The sequence below is a fragment of the Hibiscus syriacus genome, unplaced genomic scaffold (assembly GCF_006381635.1).
Source record: "Hibiscus syriacus cultivar Baekdansim isolate YM2019G1 unplaced genomic scaffold, ASM638163v2 tig00117056_pilon, whole genome shotgun sequence".
NCBI classification, from domain to species: domain Eukaryota; kingdom Viridiplantae; phylum Streptophyta; class Magnoliopsida; order Malvales; family Malvaceae; genus Hibiscus; species Hibiscus syriacus.
Window position 1 is genome coordinate 7,489,776 of NW_024063539.1, and position 26,926 is coordinate 7,516,701.

General features: G+C 32.3%; 3 protein-coding genes and 1 pseudogene across 5 annotated transcripts; 1 reads left to right on the forward strand and 3 right to left on the reverse strand.

Moving 5' to 3' along the window:
* Window positions 1-358: 358 nt before the first annotated feature.
* On the reverse strand, window positions 359-3,715 carry LOC120198649 (probable beta-1,3-galactosyltransferase 4). The gene is made up of 11 exons (XM_039199956.1): window positions 3,217-3,715; window positions 2,505-2,607; window positions 2,363-2,427; window positions 2,071-2,282; window positions 1,915-1,978; window positions 1,735-1,807; window positions 1,421-1,541; window positions 1,082-1,169; window positions 851-976; window positions 658-764; window positions 359-574 (listed from the first exon to the last, which is right to left on the reverse strand). Exons 1-11 carry the CDS (start codon window positions 3,327-3,329, stop codon window positions 426-428), a joined length of 1,221 nt encoding a protein of 406 aa, XP_039055887.1. The 5' UTR covers window positions 3,330-3,715; the 3' UTR covers window positions 359-425.
* A 5,115-nt stretch (window positions 3,716-8,830) lies between these two features.
* LOC120197938 lies at window positions 8,831-9,748 on the forward strand (annotated as a pseudogene).
* Window positions 9,749-10,800: 1,052 nt separating this feature from the next.
* Window positions 10,801-12,157, reverse strand: LOC120197935. Of its 3 annotated transcripts, none has more exons than XM_039199334.1 (3): window positions 12,022-12,157; window positions 11,606-11,666; window positions 10,801-11,514 (listed from the first exon to the last, which is right to left on the reverse strand). In XM_039199334.1, the coding sequence occupies exon 3, from the start codon at window positions 11,502-11,504 to the stop codon at window positions 10,893-10,895; it is 612 nt and encodes a 203-aa protein (XP_039055265.1). In that variant the 5' UTR covers window positions 11,505-11,514; window positions 11,606-11,666; window positions 12,022-12,157; the 3' UTR covers window positions 10,801-10,892. The 3 variants fall into 3 exon arrangements, with proteins under 3 accessions (XP_039055265.1, XP_039055264.1, XP_039055266.1); XM_039199333.1 differs by lacking the exon at window positions 12,022-12,157 and adding an exon at window positions 11,750-11,793; XM_039199335.1 differs by lacking the exon at window positions 12,022-12,157 and adding an exon at window positions 11,754-11,773.
* Window positions 12,158-17,036: 4,879 nt separating this feature from the next.
* Window positions 17,037-17,450, reverse strand: LOC120198489. The gene has a single exon (XM_039199819.1). It carries the CDS (start codon window positions 17,448-17,450, stop codon window positions 17,037-17,039), a length of 414 nt encoding a protein of 137 aa, XP_039055750.1.
* Between the last annotated feature and the right edge of the window lie 9,476 nt (window positions 17,451-26,926).

A 26,926-nucleotide genomic window follows, 5' to 3' on the forward strand; every position in this document is an offset into this window, starting at 1 on the left:
GGATGTGACGAATAAGCCCGGTTTTGATGAAATATTCATCACTATTTTCAGTCATAATTATGAGATGAGAGTAAAAAGAAGAGGCTAAGTCATGAAGCGGAACTCGAAAGGCATCAATGGCGGAAGCCTTAATATTGTTAATACTTATTATGGAGTTTTCCACTCACTTACAAAAAGAAAATAAAAGAATTCCCTTCTCTCTCTCCGCCTCTCTCTCTCTCTATATATATATAACTGCTCTTTGTTGGGTCTTTCTCCCTATATGAAATGGAGCAGACACTATCAGCACCCTTCAACCCATTCATGTTTTCTACAGTTGTTTGATTTTCTACAGTTGTTTGATTTGTGAACTCTCGATGTCCGAAAAACAAGCTCGTTTTCCGTTTCGCTTGCTTCCCTCCCGAGTTCGGAGGAACCAGACATTGTTAAAATGTTCCAGTTCGTAAAGCATTCTTGCCTTCTCCACACCGCCGGTGAACGTCCTTCATCCTCTCCACCGACCTGCATATGCCGCTGCAGGTCCAGTCGAATGAAGCAACACAGATGTTGCCTGCTTGAGCCTTCCACTCGCAATCTGCATCGATGTTTGTTATCATCAAGATTTTATTGAACAATTGGCATCGCATAAGCTCAGGCGGGCGTCTAAAGAAACATTACCTGTCGTACCACAACAGAGTCTGCGGTCATCTATATGATCGACATCCAACCCGATAAACCATGCTCCCAACGAAACATCTTCATTGGCATACTTATGCAGCACATGTCTGGAAAATTATGTTCCGTGAGAAAAAAAGGCACATAAAACACAAAGATCATACGAAGTTGTCATTCGGAAAAAACTGGAACTTACTGGTTAATCCATATGTAAGAAGCCAAGTCTCTGGAGATGGCATATAGCTGTCCGGTAGCATGGCGGAAATACTTGTTTCCCTCCTCGCCGAATTTCCAATATTCGGGTTCGTGGTATCTTACTCCCCTGATCACCAACGAGGAAAAAGTGAGAAATTTAAAACAGAAAGGTTGCATCTCAAAACGTTTAGTTAAAAACATAATGCCGAACATTTGAACACGCTTGGCTTACTTTTGAGCAAGGACTGGACCGGATTTCATGCAACCGATATAAACCCTTGGCTTCCACCGATGGCTAGCCAAAGTTGCTCCGAGTGTTGCTGCAAAAACACATAGATAGGCCACATTTAAAAAAATATTAGGAGACAAGCAAATCCGAGAAGCATTTGCATTGTAATCTACAAATCCAGGGGTTGAAAAGCGATCGGTATTAGTTTCAGATGAAACATGCATTTTGGCTGCTACATGAGAAAAATAAATATATTAAAGAACATTGAGCTTAACCTTCACTGATCCGAAAAGACTGTTTCCTGAAATTGCAAAACCATGCAAGAAATATTGCTTCCCTTACCTATATTTACATGCACATCATCATCAACTTTTACATAGAAATCGGCATCCCACAGAGCAGCGGCAGTGGCGAAGTATGTCTTAGTCTTTGCTGACAATTCGAGGTAACCCTCGACATGTTCCTGCACAAATGGATTTCTTTAAATCAAAGCAAAGCAAAATGGTTGTAGAAATGCTTGTAACCATGCTCTAGCTTCTACATATCAAAGTAAAACGATAATAATACTGCAGAAAAGAGATGTTTTCTGCAGGCTCATGTCGAACAGAAGATGTATACATAAAGCTGACAACGACGTAAGATTGAGGGTAGTATACCAGCCTCAGAAGGTCACCATGCTTTCGATCTTCTGCTTCAATAGCCCTATCAAGGATACCGCCTGAGGTAGAGCTGTCAATGGACAGAAAAGGACTCGATGATTAGTTGAAGCAAAGACCACAGGATACAGGATGTGAAATTCCAACTAAACTAGCTTTTAACTCGGACAAAGTACCCACCTGTGACCAATTACAAATCGCATTACGATACCCTTCTCTTCTTCAAGCTTCTTTCTTTCTTCCCCTGATTTTCATGCCACAAGTGATAATGATTCATCTCATGAAATTATTTTAGAGATTTGTTATATACTGAACAAAAGAAATCAATCTACGAACCTTGAGGCATCCAAGTAGCACGAACTGAATCTCTTCGTTTTCTGCTGCTAAAAGCAGTATTGATGCCTACAACCATCAAATATTTTCGTTTCACAATCGTCTCGGGAATTTTCATGTCATCTGAAATGGGAGAGCCATTAATTATGGATTCCTGCACAGCTCTCGCAGCTGCTAGCTCCATCTCCAAACTTGATATCGTCTTATCCAGGGTTCTGCATTTTACATTCAGTAAAACATAAGTCTTCCACTAAATTTAACAGAAAAGGGGAATGAAGCACGGATATAAACTTACTGTATAGGATTATGTGTCTTCGAAACTTCCCCGAGTATATTCTTGGGCTCGTGCTGCACACCTTTCTGTTAACAGACGACATCATATGAGCTAACCGAACCTAGCAATAAGTGACATTTCAAGTATTCAAATAAACACTCACCATTATCGGATCCGAACCCTCTGAATTTAACTTTAGCCTTTCATCTTTAAACCCCGGTTCTCGTGATGCAACTTTATCTTCAGCCTCCGGCACTGTCCACATTCTAAATGTCGAAAAAAATCTAATTAATTACCCAAATTCACACAGACAATAGCAGCAGAGACCTCGAGTAACCAAAGTCGGATAAATGAACAGCAAGTGAAGTGTTTGAAAACAGAAAATGCCATGCCAAATGAAGATTCGGTGACATCTTTCTGGTTGCTTACGAATTATTACAGGACATGAAGCCAGTCGAAATCTTGAGTTCTATCAGATTTCAAACTCTAATCACCTTAATTCGATCTCATCAACGACACCAATCAACAAAGCAAACCCGAAATGACGACAACCTTAAATCAACATCACAAAAAAGCATGAAATAAAGAACAGAAAAATCTCCATAATACTCCATGGAATTGCAGATCTTTGCTTTACAACATCCAAAGTTTCCATAACCATAATCAACAAATAAGAACCCCACAGACATCCTAAACAAGACCATCCTAAATCAGGAAACTTACAAAAAGGAAAAGCAATTTATGGAAATAAAAAAACAGAACTTATAAAATTGAGAACTTTACAAGCACACACTCCACCAAACTGCAAATACAAGTTAGAACCAAATCAAGACATGGAATTTAAAGATGTTAAAAACGAGAGTGAGATGATTCACCTATCAGAAAACAGCATCCCGGCACAAAAACAGCCAATGCAAAGCAAAAGAGTCCATTTTTTTGTCACAAAAGACTTTGAATTTGGCTCCAATCCTTTACTCTTCCAACCCATTTTTCTCTTGAAACTCTTTGCTTTCTCCCTATAGAACTATTTAAAATCTAAATCCAAGCAAAACCTATTTCTTATCTCAAGTCAATAAAGTCAATTTTCAGATCCAAAAAATCCCAACTTTCCTTCTAATCAATCACTCAAAACACAAATAAAACAGCAATAATTTATCCCAAAAACCAAGTGGATTACTTAAAATTTGTAACTTCAAATTGGGTTTTGAGAAATCTTTCAGCTGGAAAATTTGCAGAGAAGAGAAAAAAAGAAAAAAAGGTAGCTGATGCTGTGTTGGAAAGCTCTTGGCGATGAACCCAACAACTTCAACTGTAGAAGTTTTTCTAATATAAAATATATAGAAAAAAGAGATACAATTAATATGCATAAATTATACAACCGACATTCAGAAATGTAATTTTTTATTATTTTTTATTTTTTGGTCTGAATAAGATTGGGTTTGACATCCTAACGACTCCCATATGGTAGTTGTTTGTTCTATATGATTAACATCATAATAAAAATGAAATTGAAGTACTACCACAAGCTAAAAAGCTACATTTCAACATGGAAAAAGCTTAGATCCTTCTATTATTAGCCCAGGAACAAGATAAATTTCAAGTCGGACATATATTCGTATTCGATATTCATGTTCGAATTTGAACATGTGTAATGGTGGATTCTCATCATTTGCCCAGAGACAGAAATTCCAAGAGGAAAAAGAGCACAAACAGTTGAGGATTAAAGCATGGCAAATCACATGTCCTAAGAATGTAGCATAGTGGAGAATATTTAGGCTGTCAATACAACCAGACATTCATTTGTTGCAAAGAACCTTTGAAAGATATGATTAGCTCAGTTCAGTTTAGTTAAGCTTAGCTTTTTTTTCCCTGATTAGATTTGTCTTTTTGTCCTTACAAAGAAGCAGAGAACCATCATTCCAACTGTTCTAATATCCCAGCACTTGAAAACATTTCATTAAAGTATGCTAAGGACACATGGGACACATGCAAAGAACATGAAGTCTAATAATGGATTTTTCACAGGTTCCTCTAGATTTAGACTGAGAAACACAGGCTAGTTTGGTCCCAGTTCCAGCACAAATATTTTGAATTTATACATATTTATCTACGAGTGTGTGTATATACACACATATAAATATATGAAGGTCAAGAATTCCAAGGATTTTTTTTGGTTGAAAATTGCTATGGAAATTCATAATAATTAGTGTTTATTTATAGGAAAAGATGCTATTAATAAAAATAATTAGTGATTCTCTAAAAGGAGAAAAAGGCTTAGCTGTACTTTCAAATCTCATTATCCATGCAATGATTATCTGCTAGAATTCAATTATAAAATTACTCTAATCTTTTACCCTTCTAAATCCTCATTTAACAATGCTTTTTCCTTTTTGTCAAAAAAACTTTTTCTTAATTTTTTTCTTGAACTAACCATCAATATTTGTTGAGTCTAGCGATCAAAAAATATTTAAATAAAACTTTAAATCCAAATGTTATGAACAAAATTTTGTCCATCGTTTAAGAATTTGATGATTAATTCGACTCTAGATAAGCAGAATTCAATATGAAGCATCGTATATAATACAAATTTTTGTAATATCAAGTTGCATAGTTTTGACTTTGGGAAGAAGCCTCCATATATTGTCTCTTACACAACATATTTGAAGACAGATGAAATGTCGCCAGAATATCAGCTTGGAAAGGGAATTAGGGCCAACCTTTAAGTATGTTTTTTGTTTAATAGATGAACCATATCTTTCATTAAAGATGCCAAAGTTTGATTATTTCATCATATATTACAAACTCATTGTTCATTAAGATATATTAATCTGAGTATTGCTCTACTTTTGCATGTAAAAAAGATAACGTTGATGATTCTGTCCTTCTAAAGCATAACATTGTGTCCTTTCCTTGATTTCAAACATCTCTACTTTAATAATCAAAAAGCTGCAAAATGCTCCAATGGAGTTCATTTTGAGCTCTTTAGGGTTTTTATGAGGAGACCTTTTCTTGCCATGATATGATCAACTTTGAGTAAAATAATAATAATAAGAAAAATGACCCATTATATAGAAATTATTGCCTTCTCTCGTCTTCTAATTTTTTATGGGTTTAAACTGGTAACTGAAGTACTTTAGTTTTGTCAGAAATGAGTGTGTTTGATTAAACCATGTTGATGTTATTAACCATCATAAAAATGGCACCAAACACGATAATACATCAAATTTTGGAACACTTTTTGTCACGTGATTGTGGGTCTGAATCCCATGAGTAGCTTTAAGGCAATGGCATTTAATATTCAAAATATAAATGGAACATATTTAATTTTATAAAATTTAGATTAATTTTATAAAAAAATAAAAAAATAAATTTGAGAAAAATTTAGTAATTATTATAATGTTCATATATATATATATATCTAATCATCTTGCCGAATAGAAATGAAATAAAAAAAAGTTTTATTTGGTGGATTAGGTTTGCATGAGACAGTTTTTATTCTCAAAATTTGAAATTAATTCTGAAATAGTATCAATTATCGAGATAAATAATAATAAAATAGCAGATTTCAATTTTCGAGTCGGAGTAAAAACGGGTAAAATGATCTGGAGAAAAAGGTAAGCATAGTTTTTATTCACCAATAAAGAAAAGCCTAAGCAGTTAGTCATGATCTGTCCTTATACTTTTGTATCACATAGGATTAAACTAAAATGATTGAGATTCCGTAGTTACTAATTAAATTGAAAAAAAATGGTAAATAACAACGACTTATATAAAACCTAAGTTTAGTTGGGAAAGTATAAGTAACCATATTTCAATAAAATGAATTAAATTTGCTATATTAAATGAACCACATGGTGTCACCTAACATTGTGACCAAATTGCATGTTCACTTCACATACTGCTCATGGCCCATTGACTTTGTTTCAATAAAATGAATTAAATTTTCTATATTATGTAATGAGAAATGGTATATTTAATTAATTAGTGAAAATTATTGGTAGGTGTTTAAAGAAATTTATTTGCATTAATAAAAGTCAAAACTATTAATTTGATTCTTAATTCTTTTAATATCTTCAACTTGTACGTTTTAATATAAAATTTTAACCTTAGAAAATTGTCTATTTGTTTTATCAATTTTCAGAATTTCCACCAAATCGAAAATTAAAATAGTATATAAGAATTATACTTTTAGAGTTATAAGGATAGATTATATATTTCTTATTTATCAAATTTTTATTTATAAACTTATTGAATGATTTCATTAGTGAGAGAGAATATTATCTTTTAAAGAATTTAGATTCAAATAATTACACTTATAAAGATATATATACGTTGTTGATAATTTTAAGAAAATAAACGAATAATATTTTATAATATATAAAAAAATAGTTATTGTAAACAAAAATAATATTCGTGTTAAAGGGGAAAAATTAACAAATCAAATCAATGAACATCGCCACAAACAAACGAAAGAAACGTGAAACAAAACTCTATTGGCCGAGAGGATGAACGGTCGGAGAGAGCCCTGGCCCCGAGACTTTAAAAACTTTGTATTCAATCTCTTAAATTTTTTGAAAATTTCAATTAACACCTATTAAAAAAATTGAAGTTAGACCCTTCAAAAAAAATCGTCATACCAGTCCAAGTATGTAAAGATAGAAAAAAAAATACAAGAATTATGTGGTCGGCAAGGTTTCAGTACGAGCAACAATAAAAACCACACCTCACATAGTCACATGAAGGAGCAAGACTGAGAATCTGAGATATGTGCAGACTGAAGACCACGTGCAAACTTCTATTGAATTTGTTGGGTCATATGTGTAAATTTCCCAACTGGAAAGCATTAGGGGATAGTTTTACACACAAGGATTAATTAAGAAAACAATTGTGTTTGGGTAGCTTATCTATAACCTAATCAACAGGCACAACAATAAAAGCTGATGAAAAAGTCATTAAATTATTAATAATCTAATGATTTTATGTTTGAAAGATTAGATTGAGGTTCAACTAGGGCTTCTATTTGAGTTGAGTAGTTTAAATTCGATTCATTTAAAATTTGTTTAATGTTTGATTTAAGTTTATTTGACTCGAATTTGAGTTCGACTCAAGACATCGATGAGTCTAATTGAACAAGGTTCAATTTAACTTGATAAATTCGCGAACAACTCATTATTTTTTTAATCACTTTTAAGAAGTTATTTGTCCACTTTTTAAGATTGATTATGTATTATTAAACTTTTTTTTCAAAAATATTGTAATATGTTAGTTGGTGTAGTTGTGGATTGTTACTTTAGTTATAATATGTTAGTTTGGTGTATTTGTGAATTGTTATTCTCGAGTTTAAATTTTGGAATTGCTTCACACACTATTTTGATTTTTTTTGTTATATTTATTAATTTATGTTTACATAAACTATATATATTACGGGTTATGATTCACTTATATCAAGTGCAAAACTCTTATTTTTACATCTTTTAAGACCATTAGATGAGAAAAATTAAATGTTGAAATTAATTCTTTTTTTCTTTGGATCTTCTTATTTCCTATTGTTAAACTCAACATTTGATGTCACTCATCCAACAATCCCAAAAAAAGTTTAAAACTAAAAGTTTTACACTTAGTGTAATTGAATCTTGTCCCTTATATTATTACTAGATTTTACATATATATTTAAAAAAATAAGGTAAAAATTATAGTGAGCTTAAAGAGTAACAAATCGAGTAATGTATTTTTTAATAAATATGAACCAAGTAAAATTTTATCAAACCTAATAAATAATGGATCAAATCAAATAATTCTAAAATCTAATAGAATATTATTCAACTAGTAATCAACTAATTTGATAAACACCTTTATGTTGAACCATATATATCGCCCAACATTACAATTCTAGTCACACCGCATCAAATTTCCAACAGCACCCGACATACGCTAATAACTCTTTGCAGTGGAAGACCGTAGAGTACAAGTCCATTTCATCGCGTTGAAACTTGTGGCTTATATTATAAGAACATTTTATCATATTTTTTATTTTAAAAGAATTATTAATTTTGAGTATTATGGATGATAAAGGTATGAGTGTTCGATATCAAATGATTGACAGTTATATTTAAATATATATTATATTGTACTAATCTTAAATTAAAAATATATATAATATATGATTTTATTAGACCAGTTAATAATTAATAAAATGATATTTTTAATTCACATTATTATTATTATTTATTTTATGGAACATTTGTTATCAAGAAAATGTTTTTTAGGCTTATCCAAAAAAAAAATAGACTTCCTATTTCAACAACAATAATTAAAAAATGAATATTACAAGAATATCTGACGTGGCAATAGTGACATCTCATGTCATATAATTGTCCTTTAAACTCTCCTCGTTTCTTCCACAACTAACGCTATATAACAAAAAGGTCAAAGCCTCATTTCTTCAACCTTTTTCTTTCTCTATCTTTTGAAGCTTTTTGAAACTTATCCATGGCCAGAGCTCTTTCTAACATCAATGGCATCTCAGTGTTTCATGTTCCTTGTAGACCAAATCCCAATCGTCAGTGCCTCTTACAGATGCCTTGTAGGGTTTTCAAGGTTACCATGTCTTGTAACCATTCTCATTGGGCCTCCATAAACTCCAACATCAAAGCCCATCTCAAGCAAGCCATTCCGATCCGAGAACCTCCCTCTGTTTTTGAGCCCATGAAGGGTTTGACGTTCGCCACCCCACGAAGCATCGTGCCAGCATTATGTGTGGCTGCCTGCTAGCTCGTCGGCGATCACCGAGAAGTTGCTTTGCCAACGGCATCTGCACTCTGGCTCATGTATTCGGGTTCCTTCACACATGAACACCTTCAGTTTACCCAAAGTTGTAGGCCCAAATCCGATGTTTGGCATCTCTACGGCCCGAGCATAGAGTTGCTCATAGGGGATGCAATGGTATCATTCGGGTTCGAGCTACTAGCTAAATCAGATGATCCGACTCGAAACATTTAGAGTCAAATTTTACGTGTAATAATCGAGATCACAGTGCCATAGGTTCACAAGGTATGATACATAAACAGTACTATAATGTAGAATGATATAAATCACACAATAACGAGTCACGCCATGTTGAAAAAATCGAAAATTACGAAGGCACGTTACATGCTTGCGCGGCCGCGTGCGGGGCGATATTAGGTGGCGGAAGCGAAGAGGAGATTGGGAAAATGAGGTGTGGTCTATACGTGGGAAAAATACAAGGTATGATAAGTAGAGTTGAAAGAAATGACAAAGAATTGAACAAATTGGTGGAAGAGATGAGGAAATTGGCTACAAAAGAAATGAGTGGTTTCAATGAGGCAAAGGTCCAAGCAATATCTACTTATTTTGAGTCTAATTTTATGTATGCTCAAGTCTAAGGTTAAATTAAACATTTAAGCTTTGTTTTAATTTGATTCGATTCATGAATACTTTTATCGAATATATTTAGCCTTCGGATCGAAAAGTCCACATAACCCTTGGGTTTGGGATTCAGGCCAGTAATTGAAATCTGGGTACGTCTGTTTCTGGGTTTATTATATATCAATGAAGGCTTTAGCCCACTTTCACTTCTCTCAAGGCTAAATTATTGAGGGCAATCTTTTACATTAGATAATTAAAATGTGCTTTTCAATGCTGAATTATTGTTGGGTTTCTTTCAATGTCAACCATAAGTCTTTGAAGAACATGTTTTCCTTTGATAAATTACCTCTGTTAATAGTAAATAAAAATGAGTTAGGTGAATGTGAAAAATCTCGCACGTGATTCAAAAGCTGAGACTCTTATCCACAGTGTTGACTATTCGGATCATTTCATCACCTTAAAAATGTAACTTAATATACATAAAATTATTATAATATATATTGTTATGATCTTATTTTTTTAATAGTATGAGATGATTATAAAATAATATATGTTGAGAATTTTTTTAATTTATTGGCAACACACTTCTTGCATATGTCATAGCTCATCATATCTAGGGAGATTAACATTCTCTTTTAAGAATGAGGTCACTCAATGAATGCATGAATTTAGTGACCTCAATGGTAAAGAAAATGTTGTTATTTCTTAAGGTTTCAGGTATGAACACCATGAATATCAAGGGTATGTGTATTCAATATCAAATTGTTGAGAGTTATCGTTGAATATTTATTACAATTTATATGTTCATATATACTATTATATGAATATTTTTAAAATTTTAAAATTATATATTAACATGACAATTGACACATAAATTAAAATAATATTACGTGAGCAACGAAAGCACGTAATTCACACGCTTGTTCATTACATTTAGCCTGGTTCATCCTCAAAGCTTGCTTTCATTTCATGAAATTCAATTCCACGGCTCTGAAGTGAAGTAGAAAATGTTCCAACTAAAACACATCTGACAATGAACATTGATTTCATTCAAAACCCCTATATACAAACACTGAAAACAGAAAGAACTCTTTCCACAATTCACATTCTACCATTTATGAAACTACATCAATGTGGAGAGGGACTAAACATATACTTGAAAACATCATTCAAGGAAACCTGTTCTTGTCAAAACTGCATTCCTCACTTTCCTTAAATCCCTCCCTTTGAGTTTCCGGCCAACGCCTTCGAACACCGAGAAAGACGATATCTGGCTCCTTGCAAGCCTCTTTGCAAGAAACTCATGTGGTGGCAACTTGGAATCGAATCCTTCTTCTTCTTCGGCACCAGAATCATGATCATCGTCATCGTCATAGTCGTCATCATCATCATCATGCCATGATAAGCCCTTCTTTGATTTGTTCTTCCTAGAGAACTTAGACCAATCAGGGATGTTGACAGGAGCTGATTGCTGCTGCTTGACACCACCATTAGCTTCATGACTGGAACTTGAACTAGAACTGCCTATATTATTGCTGCTGCAACTGGTATTAACAACAGAGAAAGTTCTTGGGATCATCCTTGCAGCACTTGGGAGGTGTCTTCTAACAGTAACAACAGATGATGATGATTCTTCTATGGATTGGCCAAGTTTGATAGTATTAGAATCTTTTCCTTCTTTAAGAACTGCCCAAACATCTTCTTCCTCAAAATCCCCATCTCTCAATGATCTCCACACACCACTTCCCTGCCTCGAATAACCACACCTATCTTCCATTGATGAATTTCTACAAACACATCACGTGGTTTCCACTTTTCAGTTTTCACATTCCAAAATCCACAAATTCATACAAAAATAAACAAAGGGAACGCATCTACCTTTCCCTGGAGATTAAGAACCTTCAGAAAGGCCACAACTTTCCCAAGATTCCGAAGTGGTCTGCACCATGAGAACGAAATATCAATTAAAATGAAAAGTTCTCTTCTTTTTCAGTAAAAACAATAAATGCATAAGAATTTCACCTACAGAAAATGATACAAAAAGCAGCGTTTTCTGCAAAGGGGAGACTCAAACAGCCAAAATGGAAGACATAGAGCAGTAATCAAAGAAGAACCGAGCAATAAGACAAACCATTTTTGTTTTGTCTTCAAAAATATATTAATGGGTGCCTGCTGCCTTTTCAGTATTTCAAGAACTCAACTTTTGACAGAGAAGGACAGGAAAAGTAAAACAAGAAGTAAAAGGAAATAGAGTTATGATCTGATTTGGTGTTTTGCTGTATATGTTCACTGACCTGCCTTAATTTTTCCAGGGTGAATTAGGCATTTAAGAACATCCAAATCCACCTTAGATATGATACCATCTTTGAAGAATCAACTTCAAGAACTTTTCATTTTGATAAAAAGAAAAACAATATTGGAAAAGCTGAGTAGTTGATCTTCAGAAATGGATTGGTTATTGGCTTTATCAGAAGTGCTTTAATTAATCTAATGCAATTACTATATCCACTAGAAATGTAGAGAAAATTAAAACCAGGGTTTACATCATTATCTCATTTTATAATCTCTTTGGTTTATCTGGGTTGTCTTATTAAAGAAAAAAAATTGTAAATTGGCTTTGGGTAAATTACATCAAATATCATTTAATTTTAGGTTGTATATCGATTTTACCATTAAATATAAAAAAATTTAATTTGATCATTAAACTTTGAGTTCTAGTTCAACTAAAGCATTGCGCCATTAAACCATTAATACTGAGAAAACATGTAGTTTGGTGATGACAGGAGAGGTTTTTTTTTATTTCACCTCATCATATTTTTCATCAAAATTAAAGTTTTTTTCACTAATTTTTAGCATTATCGAAAATCACCATTCTTCAGAGTCTTTTGTAGTCATTATAGACACCAATGAACACGTCTCACCGTCCTTTACTATTTTTTCGGTTTAGATTTTTCTAAACCCTCTTTAAAACTCACAGAAATTTATTACTTTTGAGATTTTGAGACTTTTTGAATTTGATTTGAGGGGTTTGAGAATTGAGATGTTTGTTCAAAAAATATGAACGACTTGAAGCATTTTTTCAACAAGACAAACAACATACCTTGAAACTAGTTTTATCAAACAATACTCAAAGGATAGCAAAGCATTAGATCATCAAACCTTTAGATGAGTTTTTATTGATTTTGAGTTAGTTTCATAAAAAAAACGAATCCGATGAGAAAAAAAATACAAAATACGAGCATTTTGATATCGATATTTACGTGAATACCAACAACAACCACATGAGTTAATAATTTTCTATATCGACTAAATTGATGTACAAATAAAAGTTTAATACCAAATTTTTTAAAATGAATAATAAAATCAATATGTAAATTAAAGTTTATAGGAAGAAACAATCATGTCATCACTTCACTAGTGATTTAAAGGCCTAATATCTTAATTGAATTCAAAATTAAAGTTTATTGCTAATACCGAAATAATTTAAAGTTCAATGTTAAAAGTAAAATACAGCCTAAAGTTTAACAGTATTTAGTGTTAGCCTTATATTTTTAAAATGTGAACTCCTTTAAATCAAGACCTAATTAAATAATTTGAGTATTAAATACAAACGTACGTAAGTATATGCAATAAAGCTACAATGGACTGTAGTTTTTATTCCCTACATTTTTTTAATACAGAGAGAGAATAAATATTAAAGAGAGATTTTGTGATTTGTCAAACCATGATGATTTATATACATTAAACGACAGTGATGGAAACAGGCGAAGAGCTGACGATGATATTTTTATTTAATTACAAACTTATTTAATTAAATTAGAAATATAAAAGTTTAAATTAAATCCACATACATGGTTAATATAATTTAATCCTTTATTATTTTTATTTTTAACATTTAAATTAGAATAATGCAGAAAACTTATTTGAATTTGTCGTTAAAATATTAGCCAAAAGCTTGATTAGTCAATAATGATGTCAAATCCACTTAGATTTGCTGTACATTGATTACGCCATAGAAAGACAAAGCAAAATGTGATTTGAAGTGCAATAATTATATTATATTGTATAAAAGGAGGAAAGAAAAAGGGGAAACCAATTTCCTAAAATAATGCCAACAAGACATTTAGGTTTAAATTTATTTTGATTTAAACCTTTATAGTTATAAAAATAATATTTTATTTAACCAAATATAACCTTTCATAAATATCTTTTTAATGTTAAAAAATAACAAATTTAAAATTAAGAAAATGGTGAGAAATTTAACCATATTTTTCAAATTCTTTATTCAATGAATTGATGGTAAATTGAAATGCTTAATCGTAAGAGTTTACTATGATTAAGTAAGAAACACATTTGTAAAATTAAAAATGACATTTTATCATTTTTCACTAGATTTTTAATTTCTTTAACTCATTGAACGACATCAGTGATATAAGAAAATTTTGTTTTCTGTTAAATTTTTGAGTTTAAGCAATTATGTTTATAGCTGTGTGTACATTATCAATGACTAATAAATATTATAAACAAATATTACCTTATAATTACTTAGATTATTCAATAATTTTTTTCATAAATAGTACGTAACCTAACATATAATTCTCATTTCACCAAAAAATAAATATCATTCAATTATATGTGACATGTCATGTTCTTATTGATTAAAAAATTTATAGGTTAAATACTACTTTTTAAAAAAAGTAGTTAAATGAGAAAATGATATAATTTAAGGGTAAATTTTTATATTAACTTTTTTTATTGGTACCCAGCAAAATGCAACAAATTTGCAGCCGTCATTCAACGAATATGGCAAAACATCAAAGGAGTGAGTGAAGTTGAACAAATGTCAATTCTTTTGTGCTGAAAAGATTGCAGATTCATTTCATTGTTAACAAACGCATGCTCCACCGCAGCCGCCGTGAAAGGGTCCTTACTTTTGTCTCTTTGTAGAGCCAACAGCTACTTAATTTAGCTCCGTACATCTAAAATATAATATTATTTTTTTTAGTACACAAAAGTTTAGGTAAGGATGGCTCCCCAGTCTAGGTCAAGGCATACCTAAGACCCAATTGAGATTTGTATAGAACTTTACAGATTGCACACCAAGAGTGACAGTGGTGGGATTCGAACTTGACCTTACAAACTCAAATTCATGAATCTCAATCACTTGTTCCAACACTCGTTAGCCTAAAATATAATATTATAATTGACAATAAATTACGAAATATAATCACAAAGAATCTTAAATTATTTTAATTGACGCGTAAGATTATAATGTTTAACTAAAAAGTATAAAATTAATTAAAAATATATTGGTATCATTTATTTTTAATATTTTTGACATAATTAAACTCATAAAAATAGTAAATATAAATAATGTAATTAATGATTATAAATAGAACATGAGTAGCTTGAGCTATCTGATGAGTCAAATTAGAGTATCTAATTTTTCAGAAAATACTAAATATAAGGATTTGATAAGTGGTAGTAGTAAAAACCTAATACTTTCCAAGCATGTAAGAACCTCCTTCAAAATTTGATTTTTTTTAGTTAATTATATATTTTATTGATTGTATCTATCATGAAATTTTATTTGTATTTATTCTACATAAAAAATTTGTGTTACCAATACATATATATATACATTCTAAAAAATATTTTTATCCGTTACTCAAGAATTATAGGATTTTTCAAACAGATAAGGGTGACATTCATATTTCATAAATCTAATTTTCAATGTATCTGGTAATAAATCTTAATTTTTAAATCAACGTCTGATCAAAGAAAAGACAGATTAATGAATCCCATAAGTAATAGTAAGAAATTATCTTAGTTTCATTACAACTTATTGTTAAAAGATTATTAGTTTATGACTCGATTTCATAGGATTCTCATATATGGATAGATAGGGAACCTGAAAATTTCAAATTATTATATAATTTAGATATTTTTTATTTTATATTAATAATATTTTTTACCTCTTAAAATTTTATAAATTCTTCATTGTAACATAGAATCTTATATATATGCTAGCAACTAACTGTAAAAATTGACTTGAAGGTGCTGCAGGTTTGCTGGACAAAAGTGGTCTCACCTTGCTGATCATACTCTTATGGAACGTATGAAATCGAAGAAATAAATGGGTGCACGAGATAGAACTTCAAAGAATGAGGGACACTGTTAACGCAACATGGCTTCCTGCATTCGACTTTTTGGAGGCTCTTGGGACACCTTCATGCAACCGAGAGAGGGCTATACAAAATCGTAACAAGCTTTGGAGCAAACCGGAGTAAGGAAAATCAATTTTGTTACTATGCCCAATGGCTATTTCCTTATGGGATTCTATAATGAACCTTAATGGATTGAGAATTTCTACTTCGTCATGGGAAGACATGAAAAGATGGGCATGTAACGCTTGGAAAGGTAAATCGCTTCTCACAACAATATTAAAAATTGCTTGGTGTGCTTATATATATACACTCTATGGGAGGAAAGAAATCGAAAAATGTTTCGAAGTAGCGCAAAAACAACTGAGGATCTCCTCAAAGTCATTAAGGAAAGCGTAGGAATACAATTAGAAGGGAAACAAATCAACAGAATTGATAGCATAAACCTCACTCTTTGTAATTATTGGGGTATTGTCTAACCGATCATTTTCTTTTGTATAGTTGAATGTTAAACTATGTTGATGATTGTACTTTAGCAGAACTGTGATTCTTTCGAGCAATATAAATTTGAATTATCTAAAAAAGAAAATCAATGTTGATGGGGCTTTCATCCCCAACACCGGAGCTCCCGCAATAGGAATGGTTGTTCGAGATCACAAGGAATAATTATAGACGGGCTCCCTCGTCGACTTGACGGATCACAAACAGCAGAGTCAACTGAAACTAGCAGCTTTTAGGAGAGACTTCGTTTCACAACCAAGAATGGATGAGAAAATGTGATCATCAAAGGAGATACTATTTTATTGTTACCGTTTGACAACCCACGAAGAGACATTTCAGTGATTGGATTGATGCTCAACAAGATACACACGGTATTCGCTAGATCCCGATTTCAAAGTTCGGGAGGCAAACCGAATTGCTCATTGAGCTGTATCATGGATAATTTCATTTTAATTTTTTCTCGATGATTCTGAATGTGTTAAAAATGATGTAATTTTAGATGCAATTAGTATTTAAATTTGTCAACTTTCCTTTAAAATAAAAAAGCAAAATTCACACACAATTTCCATGGAAAATCAATATAACAAAAGGGGGGAAATTACAGTAGAAATCAAAGAAACCCAATTTTTTGTTCATCACTTGATTCAATGAGCAACAGCAACATCATTGTTTAGCACGTTAATCAACAAATTCTCACCATTCCTATTACTTCTACTCTCCCTAACATTATCATTACCATTATTCTCCCTAGATTCTAAACTTCGAGCAGAAGCCTGCAAATTGACGAGCAAAAGAGATTTGGGAGCCAAAAGCTTCTTCCTTTGGAGACAACATGAAGCTCCATAGATCTTGCTGAGGAACATTGGGATCTGATCGAAATCTGAAATCTGGATCTGGGTTTGGCTCGGAATCAGAGTCGGGATCGAGTCGAGTCGAAACAGCTTGAGCTTGTTGGATCTGGCATTGATTTTGGAGTCTCTTAACTGGGCTAAAGCACCTGGCTTTAGATATCTGGGGAATGCTGTTTCGGTCTTGAAGGATCTTGTAATGGGTTTCATCTGGGAAATTTTCAGAATTTTTCTGATGGATATGGAACGTGGATAGTTGTCAGTGGAGGAAAACTGTTTTTTCTTTTGCTGGAGAGAAATAAATTGGGTTTTAATGAGAAAGAAAAAAGAGGCGTGTTTGAGAGGCGGGAAAATAAGAGTGGGAAAATTAGAGGAAATAGGGCTGAGAAAGTAAGAGAAAGTCTTTAGGGCTTCGAAAAAAAACGTAAGGCGGGAAGTCCATGGATTTGTTGGACCGAAGAATCACGTGATTTCTGTTGTTTATTTACAAATTTAGATTCTAAGTGTCTACATTTAAATTTCTTATTCTAATTATAGTCGTTAAATACTGTTAATTGCTCTCTCATCTTTATTTCATTGTAAGTAGGGTTCTTCATTTAGTTAAAATCGAATCGAATCGAATCGAACTGAATTAATCATAATCGAATTAATCGATTTTTTTTTCTTTAACCGTTAACCAAACCGAATTTTTTTTTAAAAAATATTAACCGAACGAAATAAATATCGGTTAATTTTCGAATTAACCGATTTTTTTTTAAAATTTTCTAATTTATATAAAAATTAAATGTTTTTAAATTCAAAAAAAGTTTATAATTAATTTAAATAATATATAATTATAAAATAAAAATTTCAGATAAATTTTTTAATTAATTAATATTGATTTAGGTTTAAAAGTTATTGGATATTAAATTATTAATTGAGTTTTAAATGGTTTGGGATTAACCCATATGTTATATATAATATGTTTAATATTTTTTAATTAAAAAAACAGTTTATAATTAATTTAAATAATATATAATTATAAAATAAAAATTTTATATAATTTTTTTAATTAATTAATATTGATTTAGGTTTAAAAGTTATTGGATCTTAAATTATTAATTAGGTTTTAAATGGTTTGGACTGAGTCCATATGTTATATATAATATATTTAATATTTAAAATTTAATTTCGGTTAATTCGGTTAATTAACCGAATTCGAACCGAATTAACTGTTAATCGAATTCTAAAAATTTTCTTAACCGTTAACCGATCGAACTAATTCGGTAACCGAACCGAATTAACCGAACTAATTCGGTTCGGTCGGTTAACCGAATTAGTTCGGTTATTTCAACACCCCTAATTTTAAGCAAGTTTTCAAATCTCCATTGTCCTATTTTCTAAGACATTCTTTGAAAATGTTTTGAAAATGTTTCTTCAAACAAGGTTTTTTAATGTAAAATTAATGTTTTTTTTCAATTTCTTGATTTGAATTAATAAACTTGTTTAAAATGTGAATTTTTAGTTAAAAATAAGGCATTTAGAATTACTTTTACGTTTCAAACGAATTTTTGAATCAAAAACACTTCCACAAACATTACCAAATGATTCCTAAAGATCTCTAAGTGTAGATGATAGGTCTTCGTCGGAGGATTACACATCCAAGAGTTTACATGAGATTATGGACGGTTATAAGTTAGGCTACACCATGTTTTTAATTCATTTGAATTTGATTTAAGTATAATAACTTATTATTTGTTTTATGATTTGAATTTAGAATTTTTTATTCGATCTGAAATTTAATTTAATTCTTAAAGTAAAAAATTATATCTGATTCGATTCGTTACATATAATTCTTTCTTATTAGATAAAATAGAAATATAATTAAAATATATATAGACATATGTGTATTATAGCAATCATCTCTAGATATATAAAGATCAATTATACTATTATTCTCAGGTCATGTCGAGTTAGATATTTTTTATTCTAAACCCAAACTTAAATCCGACCTAATTTTATCCTTTTAAAAGTCTATCCTAATTTACTCGAACCTGATTTTTTTATAAAGAAAATATCAAATCTATAAAATTATGTTCAATTGAAATCTGTCGGGTTTGAATCAATATCTATCCTTCATGAGATGTTTGGTCGAGGTGAAATCAAACTGAAAATAATAGTAAATAGTTTTCAAGAAGTGATAGGCTAAAATAATATTTAGAAGGATGATAATTTAGATTGTGAATTCAAATATTTATGGATATTTAGGTTTTTTTTATGGTCAAGTAGTTCACAAATTTAGATGTTAAAATAATCAATTCATTGTGAATTTGAAGCGGATATGGATAGACATCCTCATACATTAGTAATATAAATTTGTGTTACTTATACACATGCGAATTCAAATATTTGAATTTGACACCAGATTATAAAATGGATGATATGTTTACTTCTAATGAGATTAAAACTTTGGTCATCCAACTTTTATTGAATTTAATTATGGTTTAATTTTTGTTGGCATTCAACCTATAATTCTAAGAATCTAATGAGTGGTTTCACTAAAAGGAAGGTTGTTATTCTAGAGGACTTGAGTTTGAGTAGTTACGTTTATAAAATGTGTGAACGTTGTTAATAATTAAGAAATTTTCTAAACAATATTATCTTGTAATCATTTCAACTGTTAAAAAATATATAATTCAAATTTTTTATTTAATTCATATAACATGCTTGATATATTCTCAAAGTTGATTAATGAAGTATTAGGTATAATTAAAAATTTGAGGAGAAAAAACTTAAAATATTATTATTTTAAAATAAATTGAATGAAATCTATTGAATCTATTATATTAAATATGTCATTATTTACTAATGATTAACTGTTTTGATAACCGTAAACACAGGAAAAACACACTCTTAATAATGATTTTTTTAGATGAACTGCATCTATATATTCCAACCAAAAAATAAAGAACCTGTACAGAAAAAAAACAATCAGCTCACTAACCCCTTATACAAGTAAATCCCAATTGTCACATATAGCACTATGCCTAAGTAATTGTCTTTTCTTGACTTTACCTTTAAGCTTCAGTCTAATAACCTCCTAAACCTGCTTAAAGACCACCTCCACAATGGAACCAATATGTCCAAACACTTTCATATTCATTTCTTTCCAAAGCATGCAAAGGCAACAATTCCAAGCAAGCTTCAAGATCAAAGCAGGAAGAGATTTACCTTTCAAAGTGCTACACGCCCAAGCCAATTCATGATCCCAACTCAAGACAGATCTACGAACCTTACAAGCGCGCAACGAAGCAGTCCACAAACAACACGAATACTCACACTAGAAGAACAGATGATCCCTTTATTCCTCCCCTTTTACACAGCAAGAACAAAGTCTCCACATTCAAGCAAAAGAAATCAATCTACTCCTAGTTGGTAGCCTGTCAAAAACGGCCATCCAAGCAACCATCAATTTTCTGGGCACATGCCCTGAATGCCAGATAACCCTATCCCATGGCACCTTAAGCCCCCTCTCCTTAACATCATTTCAAATACTCATCACTGAGTTCAAAGAAGGGTGAACCAAATCAGGAAAGCAAGCAGCCAAGTCACAGAGATGCAATAAGCTTCTCCATGTCTAACTACAATGCTGGAGACAAATATGCAGCCAAAATGAGACACCCTTAATGACATATTCATGAATCCAAGCAATCCAAATAGATCCTTCCTGCAACAACAATTTATGAATCAACAATAAAGAGAAAGCTTTATTCCAAATATTCATATTATGCAAGCCCAGGTCCCCCTCAAACTTAGGGGTGCAAACCCTTGCCCAACTCATCCTAGCTCCCTTGAAAGACTTGTCCTCACCATTCCAAAAGAATCTAGAGAACAACTGATTAATGCGCTTGATCACAACATCCGAGGGCATGAGTTGCCTACTCCAGAAGTGTTGAATGCTATAAAGAATTCACTAGATCAACTATCACCTCCCCGCATAGGAAAGCTTCCTACCCATCTAAACATGAAGCTTTGTAGAGATATTATCCAAAAAGAGACACAATCTACAACCGAGAGCCTCTTCGCTACCAAAGGAATACCCAAATAATGCATAGGAAGCGTGCCAAACCTTATCCTCAGAGTATCATGTACAACAAGCAAATCCGAAACAACCAAACAACTGGAGAATAGTTCATACTTTGCTGGGTTAATCTACAAACCCGAGAAGTTGAAAAAAAACTTTCATTACCTGTCAAACTCCCATAACAGAGTCAATCGAGCCCCTGAGAAAAGACCATCAGGTCATCAGCAAAACAAAGATTTGTAAGGCCAAGGCGATGATATTTCAGGTGATAGGAGAAAATATCATCCAAGTCCAACAAACGAAAACATTCAGAGATAACGCAAACAGGTAGGGGGAAAATGATCCCCTTGCCTGAAACCTTTTGAACAACTGAAACCCCTCCACCAAACCACTATTCAGGGAAATAGAGACTTTTAGAGTATAAATGCATTCCCTAATCCAACCAAACATGACTGCAAGAACATTGAGAGCCTCCAAAACAGTCAAGATAAAGCTTTACTCAATAGAATCAAAAGCTTTCTTCAAATCCAGCTTTAAAGAGCACCTAGGAGAGAGAGTGGACCTACTGTAGCCACTGACAAGCTCATGCGCCATAAGAGGCTCTCAATAATGTCTTTGCGCCATAAGAGGCTCTCAATAATGTCTTTTCCAGGTATGAAAGCACTATGACTAGGAAAATCACCTTAGCAAAGAAACCTTGCAGCTTATTTACAATACCCTTGAAATACACTTTTAAACCACATTACAACAAGAAATTGGCCTAAAATCCCTCATGAGACAAGGATTTGTGATCTAAGGGACAATGATAATAGTAGTAGCATTTATAGTAGGCAACAAACTCCTAGCCTCAAAAAAGTAGGAAATTGCAATCAAAACATCAGGCCCAGCAACACTTCAAGCAGACTTGAAAAAAAAAAGCAGAGTACTCATCAAGCCCCGGAGCTTTGTCAGAATATTGCTCAAACATAACCTTCCTAATCTCCTCATAAGTGATATTTCCTGAAAAACCCTACAAGACTCATCGAAAAAAGAAATACCCAACAACTCTCGAATAAGCTCAACAAACCATCACACTACATTTGCAGTACTAGAACTAAGCAAACTCTGGAAGTAGCCCACAACCTCATCAACAATCTGGTCATAAGAAGTTAAGAGCTGACCCTGGCCATTCTGAATAGCACAAATGAATTGCTTATTTTGTTTGAGCCTAACCATAGAGTGGAAATAAGCAGTATTCATATCCCCATCCTGCACTCCAAGAGTCCGAGCCTTCTACCTGTAAAAACTCTCTTCAGTATTCACCAACTCTTGACGCTCACCAAAAATAACCTTGTGTTTTACTAAAAGTTGAGAATCAGGAGCCCCGAACAAAATTTAAAGTTACACTTACTCCAAAACCTCTCTCTTCCCCCTAATCCAAGCAGGCAGGTTTCCATATCTACTTTGATTTTGTAACATCCTCAATACCGGGTTAGTGATCAAATCGTAAAGTTTCATAATTTGATGACTAAAATAGAAGAATGAAATAGCTCTATGATTATTGGATGCATATGATGAAGGTTATTTTGTAATTGTTAAAGGAAATAAAGGGTAAAATGGTCATTTGATCATTTAAGGAATTATATACACGTGGGAAGAGAGCTATCTGGAAGCTTTCTTCTTCTTGCTTTCTCTTCTTCACGTGGGGATAGCTTCAAAAGGTAAGTTCTTTGTTTGTAAATGAATTGTTGATTTTAAGGTTGGGTTTTGATTATTAGATGATAACTAAGCTTAAGGAAAGCTTAAATCATCTTAAAAACAAATGATGGAGAGGTTATGAGGGATTAAAGATTTGGAGTTTTTATATGAAACTTTGGAAAAGAATTGATAAGTAGAATTTGAAGTTAAATTTGACTTGTCAATGGTTAAATTAAGAAGTAGGAAGTGTTAGAATTGGAATTAGAACACATTGAAAATTTGGTATGATTTTTGAATCTTATATGGAAGATAGAATTTTGAGTTTAAAGAAGTGATTATGGAGTAGAAATGAGTTTAAGTATGTGTATGAAAGTTAGGAATATTAAAGGGAATGAAGTTTGATGTGTTGAGCTGAAAATGAAGGATTTTCGAGCTCAAAATATGATTTCTGGGCAAGGGGAATCGGTACCCATTCAAGGGGAACCGATACCCCTTCAAACGACAGAATTCCAGAATGTCTTGAGGGAATCGATACCCCCATGGTAGGGAACCGATTCCCCCTAAAGAAAAATGTTAATATTGGTTTAATAAGTTCGTTTAAGTTGCTAGTATTCAATTACAATGTGTAGGTATCTAATGATTACCTCGAAATGTACATTTATGTAGATTCTACGCATAAAGAATTCCGGAACGTTTGGCAAGTAAGATTGATCAAGGGGAAAGATAAGAGATTTGAATTGACTAGTGAGGCCAGGTGAGTGCATATTAATTAGTTTATGGTGCTAAATGGAAACAAGACTTGCGACAAGTCTATTTCCTCTGTTAGAATGCATGAATATATGATTATACGTATATGAATGACATGAATTGTATGTATGCATGATTATATGTGTTAACATGCTTTTGAATGTAATGTTATGAGAAGTATGTGCTATGTAATGTATATATGAACATATGTGAAACTGAACTATGTGACTGCATGATAAAGATATGAGCCATATGACATGATATATGTGAACATGAGAAAACAAAGTATAAGATATGAACTATGTGATCCTATGAGAATATGAAAAGAAGCTATGTGACTACAAGTATATGTTATGAGATAAGATCTATGTGATTGCATGCAACATATGATATTAGATATATGTTTACACATACATGTGGTATGTGACAGAAAAGAAGGAACATGTGGTTATGAGATCAATGATTACACGTACATGTGATACGTGACTGAAAAGAAAAGATATGTGGTTATAAGAGAAAGAATATGAATAAGTAATGTGAACTGTTATAAATGATAATGCCCATGTTATGTGATATGAGAGCTAGGGGTATAGTTGGCATGCCAAGGGTCGAGGGTTACCTATGTTCTTCGGAACATATGGACTGTTTACCTATGTTCTTCGGAACATATGGACTGTTTACCTATGTCCTTCGGGACATATGGACTGATTACCTAGGTTCTTCGGAATCTATGGACTGGTCCTTCGGGACATTGATCGAGCTGTGGTGACAGCATATGTGTGCACAACCTCAATGTACTCGCATACCTTAAGTTCTCACTAGTGTACATGGGCTAATAAAGTGATTAAACAATCATACTGAATGTGATATGTATACGATGGGTTTATAAGTGGTTTGAAATGTGTTACGTGAACCATATGATGTTGTGTGTGTATAGTGTGTGATTGAAAATGTTAACAATAAAAGTATGTGATTACATGATAAACTGTTAATGATGAATTATGTGTCTGTATGTATTTACTGTAATTAATCTGATATGATTTTATATGATACGAAGAATGCATGGAATTGCTATAACATGATAGAAAAGAACATGCATGTATCGATATATGTTTTAAAGTGCATTATAAGTCGTTATGCCTCACTAAGTCTTCGACTTAGCGTGTGATTGTTTCACACGTAGGTTTCGAGAAGAGTAAAGAGTGATGCGGAGCAAGACAGGTCAGTTTCCTTACCAAAAGATCAGATCAGAAATATTTGACAAAGTATGTATTTGTTTATGTATAAAGTGTTGGCATGTAATAAGTCATTAAGTACGAGCACTCTGATAAAGTCTGTATTTTGTTCTAAATAAAGTTTTAAATTTCCCGGGATTTTTCTTAAGAGTCGAGGTTTGAAAAGTCAATGTGACACTTCGGACTCGTATCCGGGTCGGATACGGGTTGGGGGTGTTACATTTAATGGTATCAGAGCTAAGGTTTAGCCGATTCTCGGCATAAACCGAAGTCCAAAGTGTCATAAAAGGTGTACATGCCAACATAGATTGAAAAATTTCTGATCTGATTGTGTAAGGAGTATGTTGTCTTGCTAATAGAATAAGAATAGTTTAATACAGTAGAAAATCCGATCGTGATAATTTCGAAGTAAGTGAAAGGTGATATTCCTGATTGTGATAGCTATTCACTTGCCCTGGCCAGGCAGGATGAAGAGTGGACACCTCAGGAAATGCCTAGTAAGATCAAAAGTTGATTTCAGAAAGCTGAAATCATATCTGAATAATGATAGAAAGTTTTCATCGTTTGAAATCGGAAAAATGATATAGAGTTATTATGTGGATAAGATAGAATATGGTGAACGGGTGTCATCATAAGAATGTTAAAAAGATCTAAGGATGTGATGAGTACGTATAGAAGAACTTAAGGATAAGTGCATCAGTGACAAGTGTATAAGATGTATAAAGTCAGAGTTTCTGAGTTTGAAACGAAGTGATAGTATTGCGCATAAACAAGAGTATGTTTATGATAAGGGTTTGCAGTTTATATGGAAAGAGTTAGCGTTGGCTAACTAGAGTATGTGATAAAAATGTACTGGATTATAAGATTATAAGATATTGTCAGGATATGATAACCAGATCTGCAATGGATCTGGATATAGTTGCATATTTGGATTATAGTAATGTGGTATAGTAAAGGAAAAGGAAGTAAGAATTTGTATATTTAAGTAAAGCTGAGGATTGATAAGAAGAGTTTGAGAATTTGTATATCGATGATCAGATTATAGGACACAGGAAGTCAGAATGTTGAGTTTGAGTAAAAGAAATTTCAGGATGTATGAGAATAGAGGTGAAATTGATAAGTTGAGTAAGCGAATGTTAAGATAATTTAGATTGGAAAGAATGTATATGATTGGTATAAGAGGGCTTGTGCCCTAGACTGAACCAAAGTTATTATCTAGCTGTCAGAGTAAAGGTGCTGGAGTTATAAGATTGGAGGAAAGATATAGTGGAGTTAATTATTATGATATGAATTTGAATATAATTTTATATTTTGAGCAGATAGCTATAATGTAGAAACAGAGATAAGTATTTGCATGGAACTTTCAGGAAGGAAAATACAAGTATAAGAAATGAAAGGGATTGATTTAAAAGAATCAGATACGATAAATATGGAAGTACAGAGGACAGTTTTGATATAGAGTGATGAGATGAATGTTATTGTCAACGTGATGAGTGACATTATATGGAATTTTAGAAAGGTCAAAGGAAAAATGCATAATCGAATGAGAGAAAAGACAACAATGGATTGGTATTACTGGTTATTGCTTATATGATAAACAACAGAAGATGAAGGTATAAACGAAAAAGATAGTCGAAAAACTAAGGGATTGAAAAGTAAGTTTCTGATGATGACAAGAAAGAATAAGTCAGGGAAGCAACATAAGAACATTAGAAGATATGTTCCTATTAAGATGTGCAGTGAAAATTCGAGGACGAATTTTCTTATAAGGAGGGGAGATTTGTAACATCCTCAATACCGGGTTAGTGATCAAATCGTAAAGTTTCATAATTTGATGACTAAAATAGAAGAATGAAATAGCTCTATGATTATTGGATGCATATGATGAAGGTTATTTTGTAATTGTTAAAGGAAATAAAGGGTAAAATGGTCATTTGATCATTTAAGGAATTATATACACGTGG